This window comes from Coturnix japonica, chromosome 9 (genome assembly GCF_054131305.1).
Source record: "Coturnix japonica strain WE chromosome 9, WE-NBRP24, whole genome shotgun sequence".
Lineage (NCBI taxonomy): Eukaryota > Metazoa > Chordata > Aves > Galliformes > Phasianidae > Coturnix > Coturnix japonica.
Genome location: NC_140671.1, coordinates 27,333,350 through 27,355,010, shown reverse-complemented (window position 1 = coordinate 27,355,010; position 21,661 = coordinate 27,333,350). Strand labels below are relative to the sequence as shown.

The window sequence follows — 21,661 nt, the reverse complement described above, 5'->3', positions numbered from 1 at the left end:
AGTTACAGCTCAACATGGGAGTAACCGGGTGAAGTCTAATGACCTGTAACACACATGGATTCATATCAGATGATCTAACTGTTCGTGTTGGCCACAAATTCTACTGAACTTCCAAGGCTGTAAAGGTTGACTGCACTGTTCTCATCTCCATCCCACGGCTTAATCTGGTATGAACTAAAGGCAGGAATTTATTCGACTCAAGGACACCATTAGACACTCCTTGAAGATGTCCCTGACATGCTTCTCTGGTGTAACAACCTATTTCTATGCTGATCATGACTGCTTTGTTCTCCCAGCTCCTCCCTATCGCCTGTTTTCTCTTCCTTGCTTTGGTCTGAGGGAACAGCTGATGCTGTTTGCTTTTATTCCCCTTTTCTTCCGGGCACGGGGCCCATTTTTTGTTTAGTTCTCTCTGAAGTTTACATGGTGTCGGAGATAATCAGTCAAGAGCTGGGGGTGTTTCATGCATCAATAAATGCATCTTTGGATGATGGACATCAGCCTGGGGCTGCAGGAACTGGGTTCTCCTATGCCTGAGAAGTAACTCCCTGAAATCCTTGGGTGCACCCCGGTAGGCGACAGGCCTGTGGGAGGCTGTGGTTTTTCTATCAGCTCAGCTGTGGATTTTATATCCATATTAGGTATAAATAGAGGTGGGCTGGCAGATAGAGACAAGGTCGCTGTGACTCTTCGGAGCACAGGATGAGCCTCTAATGATTTCACTGAGGCTTCAGTGTTTTAACTCTTGTTATGCACCCGAGGAGCAACTGAAGCACTCGCTACCAAGGGCACTGTTAGAGACATTAGAAGTAGAACAGTGAAAAATGGCTCAGACCTCTTGGCGTGCTGAAGAAAGCAATGACAAGCCAAGACTTCTGGCCGTGTCCCCTGGCAAGCTGCGTTCAGTTCCTCACCAGCTGCAATAGAACAAGAGAGGATTGCAGTTAAGGTGGTTACGGGGGGGTTTAGCTGGTTGTAATGGAGTTGGAGGGAAATAGAAGTGGAAGGGGGGAAAAAAAGGGTTTGAATTGTTAGGGAGGAGGACACCTGTGAATGAAGCCCAGCCTTCATCGCAGCCTTCCCAGGTAGAAACTCTCCCTGCAGACACGGGTTGAAGAGTTTTGCATGACCTGAGTTGCTGGGGAAGGAAGAAAGGGAGGGATGGAGGGGACTGACATGCCTGCGAGCGGGAGCAATTGGGCAAGGTGGAAAGAAAAGCAATTAAACACACTTGGACTTGCTCGCGGATGGGAGGGGTACGTTGTTTTTTACTGCTGCCCCAGGGCCCCAAAATGCATTGGCACGGCACTGCAGAGAAACCACTAATCCCAGTCACCGAGGGGAGGGAGCAGGACTTTCTGGTTCCCTCCTGCATGCAGAGCATTGGACCCCCGTGGCAGAAAGGCTGATGGGATTAGAGGAAACAGCTGGCTCGAGTCTCACCCTGCAGGAGCTCACATTCCCTGTGCTGGAGAAGAGAGGAGCGCCCTGCTGCTGAGTCGCATTCCAGGTCTTTTGCTGAGCCCAGATGTTTTCTAATGAGCTTGATGATAAATCCTTTTCTCTTACTCCTGAGCACAGACCCTGCCAGCCCAGTCTGCCCATAAGTTTTGCTTTTCTGCGCATCTTTTTCTGTGTGTTGGGCTTCCTACTTCATGCCACCTAACCCAAAGAAAGGCTGCCTTTCCCTGCAAGTGTTTTCTAGCATCCAGCCCTGGGCAGGTCACCTTGGAATCTGTGCTAAGACACAAATAAAAGGAATCATTTTATTTTTAACTTTCCAAATCCACCCTGTTCATTCTCACGCCCACAGTTCCTAGTCCTGTCCTGACAAGCGAAGGAGCCCCTGGCACTGCGGGTGTTTGTCAGCAGGCCCAAAGCAGCAGCAATGGGTGAGGAAGGGAAGGTCCTGGAGAGTGGATTTGTGCTCTGCAGCAAGGGAAAGGGTGGAGGTGGAATGTCCATCAAGGCACAGACCTTTTAGGCTCTGCTTTCCAATGGCATCTATGTGTGATGTCATGAGGTGAGACTGCAGCACGGTGTCATACTAACCCACATATTGCACTGCTTGGTGTGGGAACAGCAGTGTGGTTTGGCACCAATGTTTTGGGGGCAGGTAGGGAGTTCCCAGAGCCCACAGTGAGCAGGAGCCCTCACCCTTCAGATGCTCCCCCACCTTCAGATGGCCACGTTTCCTCTTCTGCTGTTTGACTGTTTACAGCCCTGGAACACAAATGAATAGTAGGAAGCAGTGAATGAACCTCGGGCTGGTTTACATGGCTCCAAATAATCACACCCAGCTGAGATCCCACGTATCTGGTTGTGCCTCCAGCTTCATTATCCATAGACCTGAGAAGCTGCTTCTAAAACTGCGGCGTCAACCCTTTCATCATTGGGAATAAAACATCCCCCTGGGCAGGAGCTCGATGCTGCTGGTTGCACTGGCCCCGAGGAGCAGGGCTGAGTCCAAAGCCCACGTTCAGCCCCGTGGGGTAATTGAGTTCAAGCTGCTCCTTTGTCTATTGTTGGCCCTTTTGGGGCTGAGCAGTTTGAGGCCAGGTAGGTTGTATCCAGCAGGGTAAGAAAGAGATGATGGAAGCGAGATTTTGCCATTGGGTTTCGCTGTGAGTCTGAATGGGAAGGAGGGAGGTGGAGGGAGAGAGGGGGAAAGGGAGAGAAAGAAAAAGAAAGGAGAAAAAGGAAAGCAAAGTGTGTCGTAGAACGTTCTCAAAGCCTTCCCCGTGGCTCAGCCTCTGCCCCAAACCCTCTCTATTATATACTGCGTTTTAATGGGAATTGTTTGCGTTCAGCGAGCCAAAGCGCAGCCTTTGTTTATGTCACCGCTGGAAGCAGCGCTGGGAAATCACCTCCGCACACAGCGCTGCCTTCGTCCCACGGCCCCGTTCGGTGGCTCAGAAGGGCGCTCTGAGGAGGAGGAGGAGGCGGCGGTCCCCTCCCTCTTTCCCCCCCCTCCTTTCGCTTTCCTTCCCCCCACGCCCCGATTGTGCAATACAGAGCGGCGGGGCCGGCGGCACCGCCCGGAGCCCGGCACCGGGGAGAGGGAAGGAGGGAGGAGAAGAGGGAAGGAGGGAGGGAGGGAGGGAAGGAGGGGAGGGAGGCGGCAGCTCCCGCCCGCCCTGCGCCTCCGGGGGCCGCGGCGCCGAGGATGCGGCAGCCGCCGGGCACCGCGGGGCTGTAACCGCCCGCAGCCGCCGCCCGCGGCCCCGGAGCCCATGGGATGTGCCCGCCGAGTCCTGGGTGGTGAGTACCCCCCTGCCCGCACCGAGCGGACCCGCTTCGCTTTTCTCAGCCCTTCAATCAGCGATAGATTTTCTGCCTCGTTTTCTCTCCCGTTCTCCTCCGAGCGATTGATGAGCGCGCTGCCGCCGGCACGAAGCGCTTTGCAGACGGGGCGATCCGGCTGTGCGCTCGATAAAAGCTTTTTTCACCGCCGCTTTGAGCTCGAATGAAATAAAGAGGACGAGAGACGGGGAGCACTGAGTGCGCATCTGTAGGGCAGAGTTCTTCCCGGCCGTGTTGGGGCTTTAGAACCGCAATACTCGGTTCTCAAAGCAGCGCAGGACGAGCCGTCGCTTGGGAAGTGGGGAGGAAGGTCCTTCTCAGCTGCGATCGGCTTGAGAAGTTCGCACTGCGAATGGATCCCGAAGGTTTTACCTCCTTTCCTCGTAGCCGGTTTATCTGAGCTGCCTGTAGCCGCTTCTGCAACCATAACAAAAGCATTTCCATTTTTACAAGGATTTGCAGCAATCCTTTACGTGTTCAATACAACAGGCTGCACGTTTGGGGGAGGTTTCTCTTTTTCTTACTGATGTTTCGGGGGCCAGAATGCAGTTTAGCTCATTAAAGCTAAAGGATGATCCCTTATGCCATAATTTGCCTAATTATGAGGGCACCATCCTCATGCTCTGCCCCACGGACTAATTCTTTTGTATGGGATTAACCCCATCAACTTCAAAACTCAGATTGATGTGTTGGTGCAGTTGCCATAAAGCTTTGCCATATGGATTCTTTGGGGCGGGGGGAGGAAGAAATCAGCACCTCGCTGAAACAAGCAGGGATTTCCCTTGTAACTTTAGCCTAAGAACTTCACCATCCTCTTTGCAATGGCCAAAAATCTGCCGTCCCACAAGTGGCACTTTGGCTTTTTGAAGGCAGTTTCCCATCTGAAAAACAAAAGCAGCTCGCCTCAAATTTGCAAACCGCAGGACGGGAAACGGAATTCGCCTTCAGTATAAGAATCCCAAGTGTTTGCAAACAGCTCCAGAGAAGAATCCGAGCTCTTGGCTTGACCTCTCAGCGCTGAATTCCAGCTTGGGGAGTTTGTGGTCTTGCAAAGGGGTCGAACGAGCTCAGCCTCATGAGCGCCCGGCTGCGGGGAAAGGAGCACAGCTGGAGGGAGGAACGGCTCGGCCGCTTTGATCAGGCTGTGATCGACCTTCACTGCGGGTTCTGGGCCCAGAGCTGCTGTTTTGGAGAGACTGAATGTCAAGTGTGAGGTCAGCCCCAGCGCCTGGCAGTAATTGCAGAGAGCAGCAGGGCTGTGAGCGGTTCCATTTGCCCTGAAAGCCGCCGGCCCTGCAGCGCTGCGTCTTCTTAATCTTCATGCCGTGGGTAAGTAGTACAGGCCATGGATTTTCTATCAGCAAAACAGAGATTAATCAAGCAGGTAGAACAGCAGCACTGGAGCTAGATGGATTTCTGCCCTTGCTTTGGCTGCGGATACGGCCCAAACAGGACAACAGCAGGACCGTCGCTGTGGATCCATCCCTGTTCTGTCCCCTCTTCCCACCTCCCGCTGTCAGCTTGGAACCCGATCCCGCTGCACGGGGCACGGCTCGATTCTTTATGCAAGTTTGGTAATGAATGAGCGACCGAACCAAAAGAGAGCGGGGTTGGCATTCGAGACAACACCCATCCCATACTGCGAGCCGGCCTTACGCTGCGGGTGTGCTCAGCAAAAAGAAATCATCATCCCGGTGGCCACTATTTACTCAGACTGGTTTTATCTGGTTCCAGTTAGGCTTGTTTTCGAGTAGGATGAGCGGTGCCAGATTCTGATCTCATTTGCACCAGCGGAGTCATTCAGAGGGAGCCGGTCCCAACTTTGTTAAGTGAAAGCAGAGCTGGGGCCTGCTGGGATCCAGCGCCCCGGGGACGTGGATGGTGCTGGCTTCATATCTGACACTAGGAAAAGCTTGGGACCCTCCCCAGCTTCACTCACAAAGGACGAGTGTGCAGGGAACGAGCAGCCCCTTCCCACAGCAGATATAGGAGGGACTGAATAACCGTGGTGTCTGATTTAGGGGCAGCACATGGGAGCCTCACCTCGCTCAGGTCTGGGCATGTGAACACGGTCTGCAGCTGCAACGCTGCTCCAGGTGCCTGGAGGAGAGAGGGGACAGAGGGCAGCGCTTCACGCCCCTGTCCGTGTCTGTGTTAACACTGAGCAGATCGACCCGCTGGAATAATGCACCAGAAACTGCTTACGTTGCTCTCGCCTCCACCACAGGCTGTCGTGTCCTTCCAGCAACGCTCCTTTCAGAGCCCATCCTAAGCCTGGGTTGTTAAGTAGCTCGCCAATGACTTTAGTAGGCAGAGGAGCTTGGATTTCTCTTTCCAGCAGCATCGGTTGGGTTTTTCAGGCACTTGGCCTCCCTCCCTCCTGCTTTATTCCTGCAGATCAGCCAGCCGTGCTGTTACAGAATGAGGAGCTCTAACAACTCCTGCTTCAGAAAGGAGCAGTGAGAAATGCTGCGTGGTGAGAGGGCAGGAGTTTATAGGGCTTTTTCCTTGTGCAATTTAAACACTTTACGGTGGGTGTCCCCTTTTTGTTTCGTGTTGTTTCATCCCAGGTTTTGCAGCTCAGCGAAGCAAGGCCGAGGCTCTCAGATGGGATTTCTGCCTTCACTTAAGCACTCATCTGTCTTGCTGTCCTGAAGAATTACCTCTAACCGCTTTCAGAGCTTGGTCTCTTCCCTCTCCCATGGCGATATTACCATGTCATCACTCACATTAATTCAGGGCACTGCTGGCACAGCAGTAGAGCCCCAAAAGGATCCGGTGCTGTCTGGTTTTAGTGGCCGAGAGCTGACTGTGTTTCCATGCTGGTGGGCTTTGAGCCGTGTTTATGAAGCTCAGAGGTCTTGCATAACCTGGGATGCAGCATGTGTGGCCATGGGCACCACATACATACATACATCTTTATGCCAACCTTATGGCAAAACTGCAAGATCCTGGCTAAGAAAAATACAGCATAAACGTATGAAACCACTCCTGAAACACTCCCCACGTCCACCTGCAGGCTCATCTTCTATCACAGTTTACATTTCCCTCTGGAAAAACAGGGTAACGCCGATTAGATCCTTTTTGTTTTTCCTATTTTTCCCTCCTGAAGTGTTTGGTTTCCAAATGGCTGGGAACAGCTGTGGGCTGGGTGCTGGGAATGTGGCCTCATAGGGAACTTGCTGTCATTGATGCAGGTTTTCCCAGCTGCTTCCAGGCATCATTGGGACCATCCTCCTTACAGGGCTCAGGGCTGCTGGCTCTCCACCTCCAGACCCCCATCCTGGGCTCTGCCATGAGCTGACACCCTTTGGCCATGAATATTTTACCCTTTGGCTCCGTGGGTGCAGGTTGTGGCTGGAAAAGGGCTGTGGGTTTGAGGCTGCAGCTGTGCACATGTTGTTTGTCTCTGGAGTCCGGGATGTGCCAGGCTCTAGGGCTGAGTCATTTCTTTACTCCTTCATCTGGGAGAGGAACTTGGGGCTGTGATAGAAGTGTTTTAATTCTGGTTTTTGGTGCTCATGAGTGACCTCAGGTGTCTTCAGGGCAGAGCCAGGGCGCCTGGGCACTGCGAGGGAGGAGGAGGAGGAATACAGCTGGGGATGGGCAGTGTGGTTCCAGAGGGGGAGACCCTGAACTGAGCTGAGCTTTCTGCTTGGAAAGCTTTGGCCAGAACAATCCATGGAGAGGAGAAAGAAGGCTCCATGTGCAGTGTCCTGCCTGCAGGCCAGGCCTGGGGTCAGTGCTGGGGAGTGCACACTTGTTCCTTGAGGGGCTGCACCACGTAATTTAACTTGTCACTGAGGAATGTGCTCAATGCCTTTATTTCATGGTGAGTTTGCAAACCTGCTTGGATACTTCGTCTTCCTTTCTTGCTTCCCTTCCCAGCCTGGGAGGAGAAGGAAAACAGTGCTTTTGTCCCCCGCCCTGTGGCTGCTGTCACATGGATGGTTTTCATGGCAGCTCTGTTTGCTTGGCTGGTTCCAACGATGCCAGAGGAGGAGGCACAGCTGCCAACAGGCTCCTTCCAGCCCCAGCTCCCTCCCAAACTCAGCTGCACTGCTGTAAACGTCCTGCTTGGTGCCGCTGCAAACAGCACCATCCCCACAGTGTTGGGGCCCCGGTCTTGAAGGCATCGTTTCTCAGGACTTTAACATGTGCTTAAGTGCTTTCCTGAATCCAGGCCAGGGTCTGTGCTTTAGCAGAGCACACAACCTCACCCTCCTTCCTCTTGGTATCAGAGGCAGGAGCCCAGATGCTGCAGGTGATCCCTGGTGCCTGGGTGTCTGCTGAGCCGGGCTGCAGAGGGACGTTCCCAGGGCAGTGGAGCTATTGGGGCTGCTCTCCTCCATGTGTACATGCAGAGAAACCTGGAACAAAAAGCAGCCCCCACCTCCTTTGGAAGGAAGGAAATTGCTCTCATGTGGAAGTGAACTTGTGCGCTGACTCCTGAGGAATTTCAGCTGTTCCCCGGGGGGTTTGCAATTGCTGTTTGGGTCACATCCCAGCTCTGATCTCGGACTTGCCTTTGGGAATGGGATTCCTCAGCACGGAGCCGCCGGCATCTGAGGAATGAGTGATGCTGGAGGAAACCAAGCGAACCCAGCGTGTGCAGCTCAGCGGCGTGTCCCTCAGCAGGACATTGCAGGCTTTGCCTAATGAAACGGAAAGAATTCTCAGGGAAATGAGCCCTAAGAATTGTCTGCCATCCTCAGAAGGACAGCGCTGCCCAATGGGAACGGCTCTAAACATCAACGCTCCTTTGGCCATCTCTGTGCTTTCCTCTGGATGGAGGTTTGCTCGTGTCCCTGCTGCCTTGCAGCGACACCTGCTGCGTGCTGAATGGAGAAAAGCTGTTTTCCTCCCTGGGAAAGCAGCCCCGCTCTGCTGGGAAGCAGCGAGGATTTGGCTTTGAAGGTGGGAGAAGCGGAAACGTTGGGAAGTCTGCGCCTTCCTCACATACAAACATCTCCGCGGGCTGCGACCTTTCCAACCTGGCGCGGGTTGCGGTGGAGATGCTTTTGTTTTGCAAACTCCTTCCAGCCTGTGCTCGGGTAAGGAGTGGTGGAAATGCTGCTGTTACTCCTGGCACTGAGCTTGGCAGAGAAGGGTTTGGTGCAGGGGGGAGGCAGAGCAGCGTGTCCTGCTCCTTGTGCAGCACTCCATGTGTGGGTGTCCCAACCAAGGGCTGCAGATGGGTCAGTTTGCCTGTTTTCCTTCCCGCTGACACTTTGCTCCCTGGCTCCAGTTGCAGATTTCCAGCAGAGCTGGCCATGATGTTCCGGTTTGTGGTCGGATTCCTCTTCCCAGTGCTGCTCCTGGCTGCACCACCTCCCATAAACAAACTCGCCCTCTTCCCGGACAAGAGCGCTTGGTGTGAAGCAAAGAACATCACCCAGATCGTGGGGCACAGCGGCTGTGAGTCCAAATCCATCCAGAACAGGTAGGGGTCCCACCTGCCAAATCTCTTCCTGCCTTTGTTGGGAAGAAAAGGTCCCTTCCCTGAGCCCTCCTTCCTCCTGTTGTCTCCACAGGGCCTGCCTGGGGCAGTGCTTCAGCTACAGCGTGCCCAACACCTTCCCTCAGTCCACAGAGTCTTTGGTTCATTGTGACTCCTGCATGCCAGCCCAGTCCATGTGGGAAATCGTGAGTATCCCTGCTCTATTAGTCCCTGCATTATTCATCCTGGGTGCCTCACTCTGCATCCTCATCCCTCTCCCCAGGTGACGTTGGACTGTCCAGGCAACGAGGAGATCCCCAGGGTTGACAAGCTGGTGGAGAAGATCCTTCACTGCAGCTGCCAGGCTTGCGGCAAGGAGCCGAGCCACGAGGGAGCCCTGTTCAATGTCTACTTGAACGCGGAGGAGAACATGCCCGCAGAGGGTCCCGGCCCCCACCACTATGCCCACCACCAACAGGAGGTAGAAGAGCCCCCTGCTTCCAGCCACCACCACCACGAGGAGGAGGGCGACGAGTGACCCGGCCCTCACAGCACAGACTGTCCTTGCGGCGCGGGCAGGGAGTGTGTGTGAGGGAAAGGGACAGAGCTTGGGGAGGGAGGGGGGTGGTGGAGGCTTTGCTGTCTAATAGCTGCCCTCACGCTTTGCTCTCCATGACACCCTGGAGCTGGAGGAGCATTTTGAGGCACGAGCTGGATGTGGGGCTGGAGCTGCGGGGACAAAGGAGGGCTGGGGGGTTTCTGATGCAAAAGTACTTGCACATCATAGTAATAATATATTGAGAGAAGCAGGGATGTGGGCTTTGGTAGAGAGTGGGAGCCAAGCCGGGCTCCCCAGGGGGTGTCTGTAGGATCCTCAATCTGCTGTGGAGCCCTTGATGAGCTCTCTGGGTTTTTCTTTTGTACGTGGCTCTTGCCTGGCCTGGAGGAAGAAGGGATGCAGCTTCCCTGCAGCCACACAGGAGATGCACATCTCTTCTGTGGCATGTGGGATGGGAGGGTCTCCCTTCTTCCTCTCACTCCCCCTGCCCACGTAGGGATGCCTGGGCTCAGCATGGGCGCTCTGTTCCTCCTGGCACTCACTGGGTCTTACTCCAACCCCCATATGCCTTCACGTTAGGTAGCTCATAGGGAGTATTTTGCCCTGGCTGTGCCTCTGGGGCTGTGTGTGAGGCTGCTGGGAGCCGTGGTGCTCAGAGCCCTTTCCTTGCTGCTCCTCCAGGCCACCACAAAGCTTGCAAAGGTGCCACGGGCACCGGGGGTTTCACATCTCACAGCCCGTGCTGGGGTGGTTGTGGGTGGGAGCCGGCCCCTCTCCCCTCCTTCCCTGCTGCACTTTAATGGTGGTGGAGGGAGAAGGGGGACGAGTCCTGGGACGCTGATGGACCTTTATAGGGGGCTGCTCTGGACCCCACTGCAGATGCAGGGCTGGGCTCAGGGTGGGGGCCCCTCCTGCTACCCCTCTCTGTTGTATAAAGCTGTTTTCTTTGGCACTGTCCTGACAAGAGCTTCCAGAGCTTGTAACCGACGCCTCCCTCTCCTTTTTTTTTTTTTTTACAACTTTTGGGTTGTGTTTTTCGTTGGTTTTTGGTTTGTTGTTTTGTTTTGTTTTATTTTCCCCCCTTAAATAAATTAGTTCTGACTTCCATTTCTGGGCGCTCCGATGCGTCTGACTGGTTTTCAGCACCAAGTTGGATGTCAGAGCCGGGCAGCGCTGCAGGAGCACAAGGAGAGCTAAGAAACCCTTCAGCTCTCTGCCTCCTTCCATTCAAGAGCAGGAAGAGCTGCTGAAAGGAAACCAAACCGGCCCGTGTCTGCACATCTGGTCCCACTGGCGTGGGCTCTTATGGTACATTGTGACCTTGGTGGGTTCTGTTGCCACTAGGTGACACTCTCGATCCAGTTTGTTTCGTGGCCTCCAGGACCAGCTGCTGGATGGGCTGCAGCGTGCCCAGGTGCTCAGGCTTTGTTCGGTGTCCTGTGGAGCAGCAGCTCTGCAGTGAAGCTGAGATGCTGATAAGGAAGCAGGACGTTGCACCTCCTCACCAAGCAGCAGCATGAGCCCAGCTGGGTTCAATGTGCTGCTGCAGTGATCTATCCCAGCTGGGAGGCAGCGCAGTGTGAGCTCAGGGTGGGTTTCTTTGCTTGTTCCCAGCGCAGATGGGACGAGGAAGTGAAGCTTTCCTGGTACAAGCACTTTATGCTCAAGAAACCTCCTGCTGCGATCAGAGCCTGGTGTGTGCGTGCTCTGCCCCGGCTGCCTGCCAGGACAGCGTGACGCAGGGGAGGTTTGCATGGGAGCATCCCAGGAGGGGGGTCCTGCAGATGCAATGGGGGCAGAAGCTGCATGCAGGCATAGCCCTGCTGTGCATCTCCTTTCTGTCTCGCTCACAGCTGGCATCCAGGCCAGGCACGGCCATTCAGCTGCTATGAAAAGCAGGGCAGCGTTGTTGAAATGAGGATTAGCGAAGCAGATCTCGACAAAGAGACAAAGTTCTGTTCCTTCCCTTCATTCATGTTTGAGTTTCCTGCTGGTACCACAGGCATTAAGATGCCTTAGGTGCATTAGGGTCAAACAGGCACATCCTCACAACTCATTGCTGCTCTGGCCATGGCGATGTAGGGTTGTCCCATCTCTCCATCAGCTGCATCCAGGTATTGGATGCAGGTTTTGTTGCTCCATATTTGGTTCAGCACAATTTTGCTCTCATCGATGCCGGCCTGCAAAGCGAGCACGGGGTCTGCACAGCACAGAGCACGGTGCGGGCTTGTCTCTTTAAGGCAGAGAAGGGAACTCTCCGGCTGCCACTTCGTAGAGTTTAGAGCAAATCCCCGTTTCCATTAGCATTTCATTTCATCTCCTCCTCTCCCCTCCGCTCCACCTCCTCCGAATCGGCATTTCTGCATCCTGCGCTGTGCATCGCAGAGCAGCAGGTAAAAGTCTGGCTGGCTCCTACACACACACACGAGCTCACACACATCCTTGCACGCCAGACCCGCATCTGCCGGGGGGCAGGAACCGCCGGGCGGCTCCCCGTGGTCCTTGACTCCCGGTGCGGAGCATTCAGAGCATCACAGAGTCCGAGGTGTCCTCCCGTCCGGAGCTCCCGCGGTACCCACGGATCCAGCAGCGCTGTCCGGGCACATCCCGGCACGGAGAGGATTTGCAGGGACGAGTGGACGCCGGGCTGTGAGTAACGGGGAGGGGAATCTTCCTAGTGCTCATCGTCTCCTGGAAATGTCACTGTGCCCTGATTGCCAGTGAACAGAGGGAGAGCAGAAAGGAGGACAGCCGGAGGGATGGCATTCCTCCCCATGCAGCTGGCTCCGGCGATGATCACTTAGCACAGGTGGAGAAGGTCCCCAGCTGCAGAGCCGGCCCTGCTGCCCCGCTCCCCATGGAGGGCAATTTGGGGTCCCCCAATGCCAGCGTGCTGGGGGAGCGCTCGCTGCTGGTGGGGAGCAGCTGGGTGGCCGCCTTCCTCTGCTTCATCATCCTGCTGACCACAGCCGGGAACTTCCTCCTCATCCTCCTCATCGTCACCCAGCGCTCACTCCGAAACACCTCCAACTACTTCCTGGTGTCCCTCTTCATGTCCGACCTGATGGTGGGGCTGGTGGTGATGCCCCCGGCCATGCTCAACCAGCTCTATGGCCACTGGGTGCTGCGGGGAGACTTCTGTTCCCTGTGGTGCGCCTTCGACGTCATGTGTTGCAGCGCCTCCATCCTCAACCTCTGCATCATCAGCTTGGACCGCTACCTGCTCATCATCTCCCCTCTGAAATACAAGCTGCGTATGACATCCTGCAGAGCCCTCTGGCTCATCCTGGCCACCTGGACCTTGGCTGCGCTGGCCTCCTTCCTGCCCATCAAGCTGGGCTGGCACAAGCTGGAATTTGAGGTTTGGTCCCCAAATGTCACCTCCCGGGGGGACGAGGAGCAGTGCCGGCTGGTGGTCAGCTTGCCCTATGCCCTGGTGGCCTCCTGCCTGACTTTCTTCCTCCCATCTGCTGCCATCTCCTTCACCTACTGCCGCATCCTCCTGGCAGCCCGCAAGCAAGCTGTGCAGGTGGCTTCCCTTGCCTCCAATGTGGCCACTGCCACCGCCGATGAGAGCACGGAGCAGGTAAAGGGCTGCAGGAGGGTGGGCGGGGGGGGAAACAATCACTGGGAGAAGCCAGGGAGCAGGGAAGGCTGTGAGGTCTCCACAGCTTGAAGCTGAGTACGATGGGGCTCCAGCAGGTGCCTTGTTCCCATGTGTTGTGTCACAGCCCATCACTGCCGGCCGTCAGCAGCATCTCATGCTCTCCTGGGATGGGAGTGGGGATTTGGTAACTGGATGGAGCAACACTCACCTCTGTGGATGGAGGACGGTGGCTCTGCACTGTGCCCACATCTCATCCCTGCAATGGCGAGCAATGAAACTGCTCCGGAGCACAGGAACAGCATGAGCAGAAGCAGAGAAACAAATTCAGATGCAAAAAGACAAAATAAATGCTGCTTCACCCCCCTCCTGTCTCATCCCAGAGGGTTTTAATCTGACTTTCAGCTAGGAAATCTTGGCCGTGGTGGGTGTGAGACATATGGGGGAGCAGGAGTTTAAATAGCAAATAGGAAATTCTGGAGGGCACCTTATTTTTGCACACCCGGGTTCTATTTTTGTTACCTGGTCTACAGTAGGAACTGCAAGATACCAAAGTGTGGCTGCAGCTGGGGCAGTCTGCATATCTCCAGGAGAAGGTAATTGCCACTAAATCTAACAGCTTTAATTCCTTCTAATAGGCTTTACTGACCTCATATCCTACAGGAAAAGACAAAGTTAATTGCATTTAAGTGCCTTGATTTGGTTTGTTGTTCTCTCTCTTTTAAGAAAGGAGCCAGGACTCAGACCTAGCCAGCCCTCCTGCACACAGTGAGTTGTACCAGACTTTGAAAAGGTAAATTAGAATCAAAGGAAAAGCAGGCAATATCGAGATGTGTTCGTTTTCTCCCCCCTGGATGATGGGTTTTTGGACCCTACAGAGCAAACCAAACCCAACCAAACCCAACCAAGCCCAACCAAGCCAAACCCAATTCAACCAAATCCAACCAAGCCAAACCCAACCCAACCAACAAACCCAATCAAACCCAACCAACTAAACCAAAATCCAACCCAAATCCAACCCAACTAAACCCAACACAACCAACAAACCCAATCAAACCCAACCAACTAAACTCAACCAAACCCAACCAAAACCGAACCCAGCCCAAATCCAGCCCAACTAAACCCAACACAACCAACAAACCCAGTCAAACCCAACCAACCAAATACAACCCAAACAAAACCTAAACCAAACCCAACCAACCAAACCCATCACAGCCTCATGGCCCCACTGCTGCCCTGCTCAGGGGGTGCCCAGGTACTTTCCTCTGCCACAGGCAGCCTTCATCCACCAATTATTCAGCAGAATTAAAGTGAGGAAATGATCCCAGCAGGGTGCAGGTTGTAGGTTGTTTGTAGAAGCCCCACATCAGCTCAAGAGTGTGGCCAGCTGACAATGCAGTGTCAGCTGGGGAGACTTTGAGCTTTCAAATGGATTTTCGTTCCTTTTTTGGGCAGGAAGCTGAGTGGCAATAGGGCCTCACCTAATTATGACAGAGAGCTGAGATAGTAATTTAATTTTAGATTGAGAGAAGGGACAGAGAACTGAGTTAGTTACGGTGTTTGTAGGCTGACATGTTTGACGTCCCACTTTTAGAAGTATAATTAGTTTGCTGCTCTAATCAGCAGCTGGAGCTGCCTCTTCGGGGCATGCTTTACTTTCACCAAGACACTATATAATAGTGAGGTTTTCTTGCAGGATTTGCAGCACCAAATTACACTTCCCTTGTACAGGAGGCTCCAGCCTGGTGAGAAGTGTTTACTCACCACCATCTATCTCCTACTGCAGGTTCCCCATGCCCCAAGTCAACCTGCAGCTGGAAGTGAGAGCAGGAGGTTCGCCAACAAGCACAGCAAGAAGGCACTGAAGGCCAGCCTGACGCTGGGCATCCTGCTGGGCATGTTCTTCGTGGCCTGGCTCCCCTTCTTTGTCACCAATGTGACGCAGGTAAGCAAGTTCTTGGGTTTTCTTTTGGCTGAAAGAGCTTATTTTTTCCAGTGGAAGCTGTATCTAACCCTCACTGTCTCCCACCAGGCAGTGTGTGACTGCGTCCCAGCTGGCTTCTTTGATGTGCTCACGTGGCTGGGCTATTGCAACAGCACCATGAACCCCATCATCTACCCACTCTTCATGAGGGACTTCAAGAGAGCCATGGGCAAATACCTGCCCTGCTGCCGGCGCACTGGGGAGCCCCGGCCCAGCGCCATCTCCCTCTCCATGAGGAACTCCAACAGCGGGCCCCGTGTGGCCACGTCCCTCAAGAACGTCCTCACTTTACAAGCTGAGACTGACTCTGTTGTCTCTGAGGTGGTGGCAAATGAACACAGCCTGCTACCGAGAGCTGAAGGTGCCCTGCCAGCCCCCAGTGCTCACTTGGTCGGCCTTTTTGAGATGGAAACCCCAGAGCTGGAGCTGCAGCGCCGGCAGCTTGGCACCCCTGTGGCCTGAGTGCCAGCCTGGGTATGTCTCCCTGTGCTTCAGCCCAGGGGAGGTGCTCAGCTTCTGATTGTACAGCCCACTAACTCACACCAAGAGGAAAGAAAAGGTGGGAAGCACATCCCATGACTCACAGACAAGGTTTGGGGCTGCTCCAGTCCACAGCGCATCGTGTTTACTGGGGGTTTAATTTCCTCGCCTGGTCTGGGCTGTATCTGTCAGTTTCCTGTGTGACTTGCAGCACGCTGAAACCATCCTCTTTAATCATGAGCAGTCTGAGCTTTGGGGGATTAAATCTGATGCGAAATGTTCAGCGCTGCTTTCTGGATACTCCACAAGGGCGTGGGTGTTCAGCTTGTTTGTGGCTCCACGGGTATCCTGACAAGTAGTAAGGAAAGAAATAAGCTTTCCTTTAGCTTTCATCCTACAGCTTCCTATTTCTGGCATACAGCCATCACACTTTGCTCTGACAACCCATCAATTTGAAGATGATGCCATTAAAAGACTTTTTTTTTAATCTTCCAATGCAGTCAGCAGGCATTTAATAAACACCAACAAATTCCTTCAGCCAATTCTTCCTCAAGTGCCTTTCAGATCAGAGATGGGTTGGAAGGCTGTTGTTGTGCCCTTCTTGGACTGGTACCCCACCATGAGGTTTTGGCTGCCCCCCTGAAGCACACACTTACACAAGTGGATCCAAAGCGTCCCTCCAACATGGGAAGCAAGGAGAAGAAAACCACACGGCAGGCGAAGTCTCGTTTCATTTTCATCCTGTGTTGCTGTGCTGCGTGTTCGACTGCATGAGAAATAATCCGGAGGTAAGGTGTGTGGAAAGCTCGGGAAAAAAAGGGGAGGTTGTTGGCACAGGGAGGGCTCCAAGTGAGCCAAAAACACAAGCTGTAATTGCACTGAGTCAATGAGACATTCCAGATCAGGAGGTGGGAAGGTATTTGTACCATACAACGCTTGTTTTGACACTGAAAAACCCAGAGGTGCTCACAGGAGGGGGTTTATCCTCTTGCCACGTTCTTACTAAGTTGCATTTTCTTGGGCTGAGCAGCAAAATCAGTTAGAAAAGGACCTTGTGTAAAGCTGAGTCCCTCCAGGTTGAGGCTGAGGAAAAAGGGAGCAGATGTCAATTTACTTTATGAAAGGAAAGAGATATCAAAGAGGTTTGTGTTAATTCTACACCAAGTATTAGCTTTATTTTAAACCAATTAGAAATATAACTAGAGGGGGCTTTTAAGGCTGGAGATGTGTGTGGGACACAAGATGAAAGTCTCTATGGGTTGATGGTTTGCAAAGGAAGAAGCTTCACCAAAGCAATAAGTCATAAAAAGCCCACTCTGTTTTCTGCTGTTTTTTCACCTATGGGACTCAAAGCATGTTCCTTGTAGTAATGAGGTCTCAGACACTCATCGCCCTCAGTTTGCAGTGAGGGAAATAACCTTGTAGGTTGGAAAGTGTCAGAGCCATGGTAGCAAACCTGCAGCAGAGCAGGGAGGGCAGCCAGAGGCTCCCAGCCTTTCACCTCCCTGCTTAGCAGAGCTGAAGTGGAAAAATGTTTTTAATGACCACAACATGCTTAAAGATACCAACAGAGCCACCTGCTTGCTAAATACCAGAACCAAGATCCCTAATGGTGGCAGCTGCTTCCCTCAAGAATAAAAGAGCTTGTTCAGTGAGGGGACTGGCACTGCTTCCTGAGGAACTGTGCTGATTTGGGCCAGAATTGGCTTTTTCTTGTCAATGGGAGAGCAGTGGGAGACTGCTCTGAGAGCTGTGATCCAGTGACACTGTGATGCCATGTGCTGGGCCCTTAACAGGGCCTGAAAGCTGCAGCTCAGCTCTGTGGGCTCTAATGATTGTGTTTTGAGAGCAGATTTAGTGCTGGCTGAGTATCCCTGCTGGTCACAAAGAGCTGCAATTGGCCTCCACACAGACCAGGCAAAGTATGGGCTTGCTGACAGTTCTGCTGCCTCCCACCCAGCCACGCAGCAGCCGAGGGAGCTGCAGGGCAGCAATTCACACCCTGCATGGGAAGCTCTGCAGACTGTGTAGGGCAGGAGGCTGAGGATGGCTCCATGCAGCTGATTCTGGGCACGATGCACGTGGCAGCTGGGCTGTGAGGAGAGAATGTTTGGAGATTCATTTCAGTCTGTGCTATCACCCGCTGCCTGCTTCACACTGCTGGGGCAGGCTGGGCAGGGAGGTGAGCTTTCTGCCAAGAGAGATCCAGGGGAATCCTCTTGGTGAGCACAGCTGGCCAAGGAATCATCTCCTGGGTGCAGGTCACCATCGCTGCTCGTGCCAGCACTCACTGGCTGTGTTAGCGCACAGCTCACACTGGTGCTGGCTGTGGGTGCTTGGCAGTCACTGTCAGCTCCATCCTCCTCTTGCACAGTGTTTTCCTCTTCCTGAGTCTCACTGCCTGCTGCCTGCTGTGATTTCTTGGCTAGAGGGGAGAAAAGACTGACGCTGCCCTTCTCCTCCTGCCGACACTCCTTGGTTTTAATGCCCACAGCTTTCAGAATCACGTCCATTTGCTTCATGTAGTCCAGGTGGCCGCTGACCTACAAGCAACAGGAGGAGTGCAGTTAGTGGGGAAGCTACAGGGAACCCAGATCAGTCCAGTCCTCCATCCCCAAAGCCACCACTGCCATGAGATTTGGTTTCAGCTCCGACAAGCTGAAAGGGAGATAGGTGGTATTCTTTGGAAATAACCCTACATGGCTGTGCTCCTGGATTGCTTTACCCCTAAGGAATGCATAGAGTGACAAGACTGGACTCTGAGTGCCAATGAGGGTAAAGGAGGAGGTGATCTGCGCTGGTACCAGACTCCCAGGTAGGAAACTCCTTGACTCAGTTAAACTCCCTGTTCTCTGGTAAATCATGAACCCTCCCTATGCCTCATCTTCCTTGTAAAAGTAAACAGCTAATTTATATTGAGATAAAGTAATTGGAGCAACAACTGCTGAGTGTGTTGGCTGGAAGAGGAGGTAGTATTTAAATGTGCATTGATCTGCCCCATATAAAACTGGGAGTCCACGAGGTTTTAAGTTCATAAACCAAATTAAAACCAGCAGTAAATAACCAGACATTTATCTGTAGGGTGATTTCCATGATAAGATAAACCCTTCTGATACAGATGTTAGGAATGTGTCCTTCATGTCAGGGCACAGGAGGGAGAGAAAACCTCCTCTGCAGCAGTAATTATTGTTATGTGTTAAAGGCTACCTGGCTGCAAAGGCAGAAGCTGCCCTTTCTGATTTGGGTGTCCCATTCAAGCCTCACATTAGAGATAACTACAGCCAAGACCCTCCTACAGACCGGTCTTCAGATCTCCAAAGCTGGAAGCACAATGCAGAGCACAGAGCTCCTACCCAATTGTGTGAAGCAGCCTCTGAGTGGTAACATTTGGAGGCACTTAGGACTTGGAGCAAAATGAAGGATTTAATCAGCACGTCAGTAATGCAATATGCGACTTTAATCAGTCCAGATGGTTCAACAGGCTCTTGATGTTTTGAACAGATTAGTTAATTAAAATAACTATCGAGGGTCTCATGGACTGGTTGTTAAGATGCTCTACCCAAGAGTACAGATCTTTTACTGCCCCACAGCAGAGCTTGGTGCTAAGGAAGGAAACAAGCCCAGCATTGGAAGAAGTTGAGAGAAATAAGAACGCAACAGACTGGCTGGGAAGGGCTGCTGGATCTCTTGGTTTGCTGTGTTCTGAAACCCCTATGGCCATTACAATCAACCTGTGCTGGTCAGGGCTTGGGGCAGAAGTGGAATGGAGTGACATGACGTAGAGTGGTCATAGGCATGTGCTGAGGGCTGAACTAGATGATCTCAGTGGTTGGAATCTTACTGAACCATCACCAACAGAACAGCAAGCAAAATTCCCTGCAGTTTCCAAGCAGTGAAGGCACCACAGTGGGAAAATTCAGCAATTCCACTTCTCAAAAACCTCTTTCCATCTGCTGTCCAAAGAGCTGAATGCTTCTGCTGGGTGTGTTGGGAACTTCTACATTGCAACAGACAATAAAATCTTTAAAGAGAAATAAACAATTTTTTTTGTTTGAGTCTTTGTCAGATCAAAGTTCAGGAAGAATATCAGAACAAAAGGAATGGAAAAGTGTTCTTGTAACCAAAGCAAACAGATTTACGCTTGTTGTAAGGAACAGTGGGTTCGGTTTATCACTGTGCTAAGGTGACTTCTCCCCTCTTGTAACTGATGTCACTTTGACTCACTGGAAGGCATGACCCAAATATTTATACCACCAATTTGGTACAGTTTGATTATAGACTGTAACAGCATTCGGGTAGATTTATCAGTCAGCTGGAAGGAGCCATCACTTCAGAAAGAGATGGAAAGACCTTCAGTTTAACATCAAGAGTTTCCTCCTTTCGGTATCAACAGTGAATGATCTACAGGATTTCCTTCTGATTTTAAGGGAAGGAACTCAAATGCCTCTATTTCTTCTTTCCAAAATTCCTCAGTCATGGATACTGCCTCAAAACCCATGCAGCCTCCTGCTTCCATATGGTGGCAAGGACCATCAAAATGCTTGGAGTTCCTCCCACTTGCTGGGTGTACCCTGCTTGACAGAGGACATTTGGTTTTGCCAGAGTTTCCTGTTTTCCCCAGTGTTTTCTGGAAGCTTATGGCAAAAACCCAGCAACCACACACTGCTCAGCCAGAGGAACGGTGCTGGAGCTGGAGTGAATGTAAAAGCCAATGGAAGAGTGGATTCCCATCATGAGATGCCATCAGAACATCAAGCAAACCTTGAAAGAGGCTGTGACTGGGTTGAGTTACCACAGAAACAAAATTCTCCAGCATCCATTCTTTGGAAACAGTGTTTTACTGAAGCGAGGACAGTGAACATGACCAGTAATTTAGAAGCTGGGATTTAAATGGATTAATAAAGAATTTGACGTCTGCAACAAGTTCTATTTGTGGAAAATTCGGTGGAGCTGAAAAGACTCTCAATGTCTCTTGCATTATTCCTCTTTAATGTTTCTATTCCTGTTCTGAATAACTGATGGAATAAGGGTTAGAGCATGATTCACCATTATAGTTGGGAAATGGTCTGGTGCCTCATCTCAGACTGCCCAAAAAGACTCATCCTTTACAAGACTTGTGCTGATCCCAAGCACTTCTGCTGGGGCCATGGCTCACATCTCTCTCTGCTCCCATTTTGTTGATGGAAATGACTGTACGTACTGAGAGGAAATGATAAGGTGGCTGCAGAGTGATAACAGCTTTCAAGATAACGCTTAGGTTACAAGGGCATAACTCTCCTCCTTACATCAGCACCCACTTCTGCACTGCTAGAAATCAAACTGCCCTCTCTCTTTTAATGGGTCATTCAGGGAGAGCTGTGCTGCTTCAGCGTCATCCTCCCGATGCAGTTTACAGCCTCTTGTCCTTACTGCCTCCTATGCTGGACTGAAACTTTGCATGGGTGGCCTCAAGACATGGGTTCAACCAGCAGCAGGTAGGACACAGGAAGCTAAATACTCCTAAATTCACCCAACTGTGCTTTGTGTAGCCACTCTTCCAGAATCAAACATTATTACACGACTTATGGAAAACTTCCACTGCTTTTACTGGCAGTTATTAATGGTTCCATGTGCACTTTTATTTTTGGAGAAAGCCTTTCAGTTCCTTCCTCTGTTTTCAATACATTATCAATGCCCACTGCTTGAATTCTAAAGATAAAAATGTATTTAACATGTATTTAATATATTATTTGATTGTTAGAGCTCCCATATGTCTTCAACAGCAAGAGGCACCATTGAAAACTAAGTCCAACTTCAGGGTAGCAGGGAGACATGAAGAGGAAGAAATCATCTCTGTGAGCTTTTATATCCCAGTGCACCTCAAATAATGGAGGAACACAACCCTTACAGCTTAGCAAACAACTCGACTTGTCTCCACAAAGACTTGCATACAGCTCCAGGAAGAAATCATCATCAAACCTGGCCACCAAAGAGCTGTTTCAGCACCACCATCACCAACACTTCCCTTCTGCCAGCTGACAAAGGGATGAGAATAAAAGAAACACATCTTTGGGATGCTGAAGAAGTTGAGAAGAAAATATTGTGAGACTAAAGGGAAGACACTAAGGAATTCTTTCAGGGTAGATCAGTTCCCTGTAACACCATGAAGAGGACTGGATTTGTCTCTGCCTGCATTCTGACTCTGAGCAGTGCTGCAGTATTCAAATGTTAATGCAAAATGTAATCTACAATATCCCACTTGAACAAACAGCAATCAATCTAATACATTGCAGCTCAATGACTTCCTTGGTA

The 21,661-nt window shown here is 51.9% G+C and overlaps 3 protein-coding genes and 1 long non-coding RNA gene across 8 annotated transcripts in view; 2 read left to right on the top strand and 2 right to left on the bottom strand.

Moving 5' to 3' along the window:
• Positions 1-2,087: 2,087 nt before the first annotated feature.
• On the bottom strand, positions 2,088-15,609 carry LOC116654312 (uncharacterized). Of its 3 annotated transcripts, none has more exons than XR_014931832.1 (3): positions 15,475-15,609; positions 13,118-13,186; positions 2,088-2,223 (listed from the first exon to the last, which is right to left on the bottom strand). It is a non-coding gene; the product is annotated as an uncharacterized LOC116654312 (long non-coding RNA). The 3 variants fall into 3 exon arrangements; XR_014931831.1 differs by lacking the exon at positions 15,475-15,609 and adding an exon at positions 13,429-13,565; XR_014931833.1 differs by lacking the exons at positions 2,088-2,223; positions 15,475-15,609 and adding exons at positions 3,590-3,720; positions 13,429-13,565.
• On the top strand, positions 3,142-10,409 carry NBL1 (NBL1, DAN family BMP antagonist). Of its 2 annotated transcripts, none has more exons than XM_015882319.3 (4): positions 3,142-3,261; positions 8,552-8,746; positions 8,838-8,949; positions 9,027-10,409. In XM_015882319.3, exons 1-4 carry the CDS (start codon positions 3,239-3,241, stop codon positions 9,279-9,281), a joined length of 585 nt encoding a protein of 194 aa, XP_015737805.1. In that variant the 5' UTR covers positions 3,142-3,238; the 3' UTR covers positions 9,282-10,409. The 2 variants fall into 2 exon arrangements, with proteins under 2 accessions (XP_015737805.1, XP_085365118.1); XM_085508992.1 differs by having other exon boundaries at positions 3,142-4,632.
• The window catches only part of HTR6 (5-hydroxytryptamine receptor 6), a 36,844-nt gene continuing 25,567 nt past the window's right edge, over positions 10,385-21,661 (top strand). The window contains exons 1-3 of the mRNA XM_015882302.3: positions 10,385-12,888; positions 14,693-14,851; positions 14,939-16,158. Of these exons, the coding sequence (XP_015737788.2) occupies positions 12,160-12,888; positions 14,693-14,851; positions 14,939-15,352 (1,302 nt within the window). The 5' untranslated portion in view covers positions 10,385-12,159 and the 3' untranslated portion in view covers positions 15,353-16,158. The remainder of the gene's footprint in view (positions 12,889-14,692; positions 14,852-14,938; positions 16,159-21,661) is intronic.
• TMCO4 (transmembrane and coiled-coil domains 4) overlaps positions 16,514-21,661 on the bottom strand; it is a 31,758-nt gene continuing 26,610 nt past the window's right edge. For both annotated transcript variants that reach the window (XM_015882299.3, XM_032448668.2), the window contains one exon: positions 16,514-17,913. In XM_015882299.3, the coding sequence (XP_015737785.2) occupies positions 17,494-17,913 (420 nt within the window). In that variant the 3' untranslated portion in view covers positions 16,514-17,493. The remainder of the gene's footprint in view (positions 17,914-21,661) is intronic.